This window comes from Diospyros lotus, chromosome 3 (genome assembly GCF_014633365.1).
Source record: "Diospyros lotus cultivar Yz01 chromosome 3, ASM1463336v1, whole genome shotgun sequence".
Taxonomy (NCBI): Eukaryota; Viridiplantae; Streptophyta; class Magnoliopsida; order Ericales; family Ebenaceae; genus Diospyros; species Diospyros lotus.
This window is the reverse complement of record NC_068340.1, coordinates 20,383,457-20,391,630: the sequence shown is the minus strand read 5'-3', so window position 1 is coordinate 20,391,630 and position 8,174 is coordinate 20,383,457. Positions and strand designations below refer to the sequence as shown.

General features: G+C 35.2%; 1 protein-coding gene across 16 annotated transcripts; it reads left to right on the top strand.

Moving 5' to 3' along the window:
- The first annotated feature begins 3,185 nt into the window (after positions 1–3,185).
- Positions 3,186–8,148, top strand: LOC127798316 (uncharacterized). Of its 16 annotated transcripts, none has more exons than XM_052331792.1 (6): positions 3,186–3,515; positions 4,183–4,254; positions 5,344–5,446; positions 5,914–6,929; positions 7,339–7,751; positions 7,853–8,148. In XM_052331792.1, the coding sequence occupies exons 3-6, from the start codon at positions 5,428–5,430 to the stop codon at positions 7,959–7,961; spliced, it is 1,557 nt and encodes a 518-aa protein (XP_052187752.1). In that variant the 5' UTR covers positions 3,186–3,515; positions 4,183–4,254; positions 5,344–5,427; the 3' UTR covers positions 7,962–8,148. The 16 variants fall into 16 exon arrangements, with proteins under 16 accessions (XP_052187752.1, XP_052187758.1, XP_052187757.1 ...); XM_052331798.1 differs by having other exon boundaries at positions 3,187–3,515; positions 6,001–6,929; XM_052331797.1 differs by having other exon boundaries at positions 3,187–3,515; positions 5,987–6,929.
- Positions 8,149–8,174: the final 26 nt, after the last annotated feature.

Genomic DNA, 8,174 nt, shown 5'->3' with positions numbered 1-8,174 from the left:
TATTAAAATAACTAAAATAAATTTATTTTAAAATAAGGTCAAAATATTTTTTGAATAAATGATTAAAATAAAGTTAAGAAATATTTTAATATTTTAATTAATTTTTTTAAAATACATTGGAGGATATATGATCATTTTTTTTATTTGTAAGATTTCAGATAAATTTATTTAAAAGAAAAAAAGAGATAAATTTATCCGAACAATCTTAAATAAAAAATTACGTGATATATTTTTAATGATTTATTAGATAAATTTAATAAATAATATTTTTATCTAAAATACTTTTTATATTCCACTTTTGTCAATCCAAATCTTAATTAACACTACCCAAACATATAAAAATTTCGATACAAATTAGATAAAGAGATTTTAAATGATGTCATTTAAAATAACATCTAGACGTCATATCAATTTTTTGAGTTGATTGGGACTCAAATTCAAATACTTTTAATACTTACATATCAAAATAATTAAAGACCATGGCACATGAAACTTAACAAACGAAACCATATCTTATGGGCAGACCACAAAATATGGACAACATATTGTTGTTTTAAGACTAAATTTGTCTAAAACAAGGGGACGCTCTTACTTTGACCATATTTCTCACAGTGGGATGTTCAATCAAATAAATAAATAGTAGCAGTAGGGAAGATTGTGTTTATGGCTAATGATTTGTTTGTTTTGTGGGTCTTTACATTGGATGTTACATAAATATTTTAATTGCCTGACTGTCTGTCAATGGGGGATCTCTATATGATGATGTATGTAAATGAGCCTCAACCAATTAGTTAAATGCTCCTTTCATGGATTTTTGATGGTTAGAATGTTAAATTCGTATCTTTCAAATAGCGATTTATAACGAATTGGTTGATTTAATTAATGTTTGGTGGACAACTATCACCTTCTTGGTGGGTATCCAAGTTGTGTGACCAAATATGAATTGGAGTTAGAATTTGGTAATTTTTGGAGATTTATAGCGTAATATTAGAATATTTTTTTAATTAAGAAATAAAATAGTGTAGAAAAGATTGAAAATAATTTTAAAATTTTTATTAAACTGTTTGTTAAATTTTTTAGAATAAACCGGAAGACCAAGATAATTTTATTTGAAGGATAAGGGATAAATTTATCTTCTACTATTTTCCATTAAATGTCCATAAAAACAAATTTAAAATACAATTTTATCAAATATCTTATCTTTTGGTCCCTCATTTTTCAACAATAATTTTGTTGTTTAAAGCTCAAGTTTAGACTCTACCAACCATCAAAGTCATTTGACTTGTAACAAAATCTCTTTTTAAAATTAGAGTATTTTAAAATATGTCTAATTTATTAACTATAAGATGTTCGTTTGACTCTTTTCAAACAATATAGATAGGTGTGTATAATTCGTTTATAAGGGAGAGTTGTCTTAGTTGTCTTTTATTTGCCTATTTTGTGATTTTATGTGGTAAAATAAGGATAAAAAAAAATAAGATTAATAGTCTGTTAGCCCGTTTCTCAATTATATATATTTAATTAGTGTGAGTGCTAAATTTAATGAATAAATTGTTGCAAATTAAAGTTTTACCCCAAAGTGCAATTGATTTATACTCATTTTTGTAGATACTTTGTTCCCAAATGTACCCACACACATGTACATAACATATTCATATCCAATAGTTTTTATAATTAACAAAATATATATGTTTCTAAAATTAGAGTATTTTGAGATACATTACTTAAAAAATAGGTCTTGCCAGTTGGCAGTTGAAACCAATTATCTAAGCCTATTCTCATCATTAATAATAATGACGCTAAAATCCTATAAGGGTTACCCCACTGGAGCTGATTTTGCAAGATGCTTATTAAAGACTAAACGTGCTAACTAAACCGTGTTAGAAGCAGTAAATGGGGGGGTGGCTGATGGCAACCTGCACGGGCGGTGGGCGCCAATTAATGGTGGTTGCGCTTTACAAAGCAGCCCCCCCATCCCCACTTTCCAGTTTTCACCCTCCTTTTTATATTACTTAATTACATTATTATTATTATTTATTTTTTTAAAAATAATAATTTTTTTACCGACCATGAATAGTAGACTTATAAAAAAATAAATCAAAACTTATAGAGGAAAAACAAAATAGAACGTACACGGGAAGTTTTTATATGGTTTGGTCAGAACGATGTCTATTCTACGATTATTCTTTAGGTATTCCGACAGAATAACAGTATATCATTCATTCATTCTTATTTACAATGATTTTTGACCTCTATTTATAATGTGGGGTGTTTATAATTTACATAAAATCTAAAATAATAGAATAATATTATGAAGACAAGATGTCATTATCAGTTCCATAAAATTGAGAGTGAGATCAGTATTATCAGGGATCTGACTTGCCTTAGATAAAATAGGTGGGTTCCAACCTTTGGTTGTTCTGTGATTTTGTTGTTATGCCAGCCGAAGGATTAGGCAAACGAGCTGGAAGTGTTGCTGAGAGCTCGGTCGATTAGGCCAGCGAGCTGGGAGTATCGTTGGGAACTCGTTTGGTTTCACGGTTTGAGCTTAGGTCTCAACGACGTGTAACTTTATTTTGACGAGTTTGGCCTTGGGCCCATTAGACTTTTGACGATTGGCCCGACTCGCTGATTTATGTCGAGTTCATAAAAAATAGTATAGAAAATACCTATAACACTTTTAATCACTATCTTTTAAAAAATAATAATTAGTATTATCTTTTATTTATTTTTATAGTAAAATTGAGGAAAAAAGTTACAATAATAGAAGTAATTTAATGAAAAAAATTATTATATTATCTATCTCGGATAAATCTTATATTATTTGATATGAGATTGCTAAGATTGTGTGGATTTCACCTTCCATGAGTCCCAACGCCACCTCCCCAAATTTGCCCTTGTTGGCGTTGGATAACAAAGAAAAATTTATTTAATAAATTGTGTCTTAGGAGTTGGTTTAGTAAGGAAAGAATAGGAGCAGAGTGTTCACCCTCCAACTAAGCATTTTTGTGATCTTCTAAAAACGTCAACACGCCTGATGTCCTTCCTTCCCTCACAGTTTTCATGAATCAACTGGGCAGTCGCTTGTTTGGCCACGGAGGAAAAAAAAAAGAAAAAAAAAAAATCATTAGAAGCTGACGCCAAGCAGCATTATCCATGACTTTTTGATTTGGTACAGGTTCACAGCCTTGGCCTTTTTCGCAGCCCGGAGCCAACTGTGCTCCGGCGGCAAGAGATTTCAATAAATCCTTTGACTTCTAATAATTTATTTTTCTTTCGTTTTGTCTCTTCCCATCATCATCAAAGATCCTGGTCTCCACCCTTTGCCAATGTGTGTGTGTACAGGTTGTTCGGGATTGACGTAGAAAAAGAAGAACCCCCCCCCTCTGTTGGAGACCCAACAACCGGCGATTCTAACCCGAGCCCAGTTCTGAGTTCACATTTGAAGCCCACGGCGGAGGGGGCCCGGCCGGCGAGGTTGTCGCCGTGTAAGGCGGAGTAGGAAGCTTTTACGGGTGAGGATTCAGTGAACGGAACAAATCTTGAATGTTTATTTCTCTCTGACTCAGTTTTAACTTTTTTGGGTATATTTATTAACTTGGAACTGACTATTTATTAGGCTTTTTCCATGACGTGCTGATCCTCTTTCATGTATTAATTACAGAGACGCAGATAGCTATCTACATATATTTAGAGAGAGAGAGAGAGAGAGAGAGAGAGAGTTAAAAGTTGACCTCTTTTTTTTAAGTGGTTAAACTGTTAGATAAATTGATCTCTCTCTCTCTGTATTCCATTTCTTTCAACGTCTCTCTCTCTCTCTCTCTCTCTCTCTCTCTCTCTCACTGTTAGATAAATTGATCTCTCTCTCTGTATTCTATTTCTTTCAACGTCTCTCTCTCTCTCTCTGAATTCCAAACCCTCACTTCTCTCTATATCTCTCTCTAAATCAGCTGGTATGTTTCTCGTCTTTTTCCTTGTGAGCTTATTTTTCATCACCAGTTTCCGTTCCACCCCTCTCCAGTCTCTCTTTTTTGTAATGTTACCCATTGATCTGTGACGCATCCGGTTTGAAACTGTATATTTTGTTTATTTTTCCTCATCATCATAATTTTAGTTTTTGGGGTGTGTATTAACTTTAACATATTTTTGTGCTATTTTCTGTCGTTTTTGATTGTTCTGCAGGGAAAAGCGAATTGATTGTCCCTTCTGAAGCGATAAGGAACTGGGTTATTTTTCATTCGTCAAATTAACCAGGTACTCCAATTGTTGTTTAGTGAATTCTTATGAAAGACCCTTTTCCACTGTCCCTTACTTTTGGACTTTTTTGGACTTTTGGGGGGTTGTGATGATGTGAAATTGTTGGGATCTTATGCTGAAGATCTCTTATATTATGTGATCTGGCCTTTAAACTATTTGACGTGTCACCCATGGATACAAAAAAGGGTTAGATCTGGAGAGAGCTAAGAGACAAAAGAGAGGTGGTGGGATTGCTGCAAAAGGAGGCCACTTAGGTTTTTGATGCAGAAGCTATGTTATACTTTAGTGGTTGAAGGGTTTGTGGCAGTTGTTGTAAAGTCTGACTTTCGTGGTTCTCTTTTTCCTTTTCTATAAACAAATTGAAGCTAAAATGTGAATGATTAACTCGTACTATTTTTAGGGGATTGTTTGGAGTGTGTTTATTAATTATATATATTTTTTTCTGGTCATTTCATCGGACCTTGTATGGCCACATTTATGGGTTGGTGGCTATATGTTATAATGGACCAATTGATCCTACATCTGCAATTGGCTTGCACTTCAGACCAGGAAATAAGTAGGTTTTATTTCCAACTTTGTTTATGATAATGGCAAGCAGATTATGGGCCTTCTGCTATACTAACTTTGTTGAAGTCGCTAAATAATTTGCAGTAGCTTTCGATAGAGCTGGGTTTCTTTGTAAAGGTCTCTGAGTTTGACTTATTTCCCAAATTGATGCACCTTTGTTAATGGGTCTTCTCATTCTGAGGCGAGTCAGGCTTCTATTTCTCTGTTTTAGTTTTGGTGGTTTCTTTCTCTTGTATTGATGATTCTTCTACTGTTTAAGTTATTGGATAATTTATGAGTTTCCCCGCAAGTAAGATATTTCATTTCTTCGCCACTCATTGACAGGCTTGTACTCATTTGGTATATAGTTCCATACATGTATATGTTTTGCCGCTTTCTCTGTGCTAAAACTATGCCCATTCCTTGTCTGAAACGGAGTAACTGCACACACCAATAAAGAAACCGTTCTCCCATTTGTTTAATGGTAATTTGAACGTGTGGAAACTGCTTATTTACTTTAAGCCATGTTCATTATGATAGGTAAGCTCTTTGAGTTGGTAAAATCCACCAGGGAGTGGATGTTTGCTTCACAACTGTTACGGATTCTCCAAACCCTTCCTCATAATGGAAACCATGGAACCTGGTAATGCTGCTGCTGCTTTCTTTCCTACAAAGTTTGTTTTGACAATGTAGTAGGGGTCGGAAGGGCTACAGATTTTCTAGTCTTGTAGATGTTTATTCTATGTCCTGACTGAGAGGATAAGAACATTATTTTTCTAAGGTCTATACAACCTTCTATCTGAGATATGTCTTCCTCGTTTCTCTGGATACAATGAGAACTTGATGTCCTAGACTCATTCATCACTTTCAATTGAGAATAAAATACGAGGGTACTGAATATTCCAGAGCTTTTCAGATTGGATTTTCTTTATTATTCTACTTTCAGTTTGTTGCTACTTTGATTGAATGAAAGCCAAAGTGCAATGCTCTTCAAAATTTTATGAACCTTCGACTATAAGTTATTGTGCATTTCGAGAGGGAATGGTCTGGATTATGTTTCTCTATAGTTTTAAAATGTTACATGAAATGAGAATTTAATTGTACCTGCAGATAACAAACCTCTGTTTTGTCATTCAACTCTTGTCTCTAAGCTTGATTCTAAACCATTTGAATACAACGACAGTGGTTTGGACGCAGGGGAGCTGGGGGGAATCATGAACAAGAATCAGAATGGGGTCTTAAATGATCTAAACAACTGTGAGAATGATGCAGTTCCTTTAGCATCCAAAACAAATAACAAAGATGGATCCTGGAATAAGCCAGAACTTGAATGTGCTGTGTTTTTGGAAGATTCTGCTGGCTATGACAATGAAGCCAGTGATTATGTCATCCCGTGCACTATTACTCCTTGCAGAATAGAATTATTTGAGGAGAAGCATTTAAGCAGTGAAAGGAATAATAATGAGAATGAAGTTAGAAATGAAAATGAATCGGAAGATTCTGCTGCTCCATGTACCATTCCTTCTGGAAAAATGGAGTTTTCTGAGAAGAACACAGATCTATGCACTGACAAGAAGGTTGTGCAATGTGAACTACCAGAGCTGATAGTTTGCTACAATGAGAATTCTTATCATGTTGTCAAGGACATCTGCATTGACGAGGGGCTGCATTCTACAGACAAGATTTCTGGTGAAAGTGAACCTGAAAATGATCTTTGCATCACCCTTCCTTCCAATGAGAACAAACATGTTGCTATGACAAAAGAAAGGAAGGATATTGAGTTGGATAGACTTGATGCCTCAAAGATATTATCAGAAGATCATAACAAGGCTCATGAATCAGGGATGAAAGAAAAAGTGGAAACTGAATTGACTAGTACAGGCGCATGTAAAATTCTATTGGGAAATCAATTCAATGGTGATATTCACGGTCGATCTCTCACTCCTGTGCAGACAGTTGAAGCAAATTCTAATGTGACTGACACGATAGTGGATGATGTCTCAAAAGAGAAATTTGCTATGAGTAGCCTCCCTTTCTCAGAAAATTTCAATGAGCAAGAATTGCTTAAAACCCCCATTGAGTCTCCCGACTCTGATCTCAAAGAAGATGGACAGGGATCCTTTCAGGTGTGTGTCTACTAGCATATATCCTTCTGTACATGAGATATGGTATATTTGAGGTAGCTTGAATTGAATTGGCTACAGGAAGGCAGCGTATGCTTCTGCAGTAGATTTTTCTAGTTTTTACCTTATATTTCAACATGCTATTCTCTCATGAGAAAACCCTAGATGCAACACTGTAATTACCCGCTTGATGGACAACTTGAAGGAGAAATCAAATATTGGAGGATCCTTATATGTTCTTTGATTTTCTTTTCTTGATAATATTTGTCTACTTTGTTTCTTCTTTGTTTGTGAAAACATGAGCAAGTGGGAAGGCCCCTTTTTTCAGTTCCCTACTTGTGTAATTTGTTAATAACGATTCATCTGAGTCTGAATTAACGAGAGTTTGACCGATTCAATTATTTCATCATAGATTCCATGTTCTGAAGCAAAGTGTGAAAGTGGTGCCATGGTTTCAGCTCCTGAAGAATCAAACAAAGGCAAACCTGCCAATGGCTTATCTTATGATGGCAAAGTGGAGAATTCAACAATCAGTTTTGGTTTCAACTCTTCTAAAGCTCAAGCTAGTGGGAGACATGAGAACCCTGATGATGTTGACCGTGAACGAACCCTCAAGAGCGACAGTGAGACTAGGCTTGAGGATGGCATTTCTGGGAGATTTTCTATTGGAAGTGATGTCCAACATGGTCAAGGCGATTCAAGTTTCTCAATGGCAGGCCCTGGATCAGGTCTAATCACTTTTTCAGGGTCAATTCCATATTCTGGTAGTATTTCACTCCGCTCAGATAGCAGCACAACCAGTGCCAGATCCTTCGCCTTCCCCATGTAATGCTGAAGAAACTTGTTTCAGTAGTCTTATTTTTCTCCTAGATGCACTAATCCAAGCCATGACCAGCAGTCTGATAATTGTTTTTCCTGTTCTGCAGACTACAATCTGAATGGAACAGCAGCCCTGTAAGAATGGCAAAAGCTGATAGAAGGCAATACCGAAAGCATAGGGGTTGGAGGCAGGGCCTTCTTTGCTGTAGATTCTAAGTGCTTCTAGATAATTCACATAGGTTCCTAGGATACAGATATATACATCTTCAGATTTTTACATTATTGTCACTGAGTATCGTATATATGCATCCCAATCTTTCTTTGGCCCAGTGTGTCATGTGCATTAGGGTCACAATGTCATGCTCTTGAGTTATGGTATGAAGCGTGCAGATTCAGATCTTAATGGTGTTTCCAAATTTTGTTCTCAGC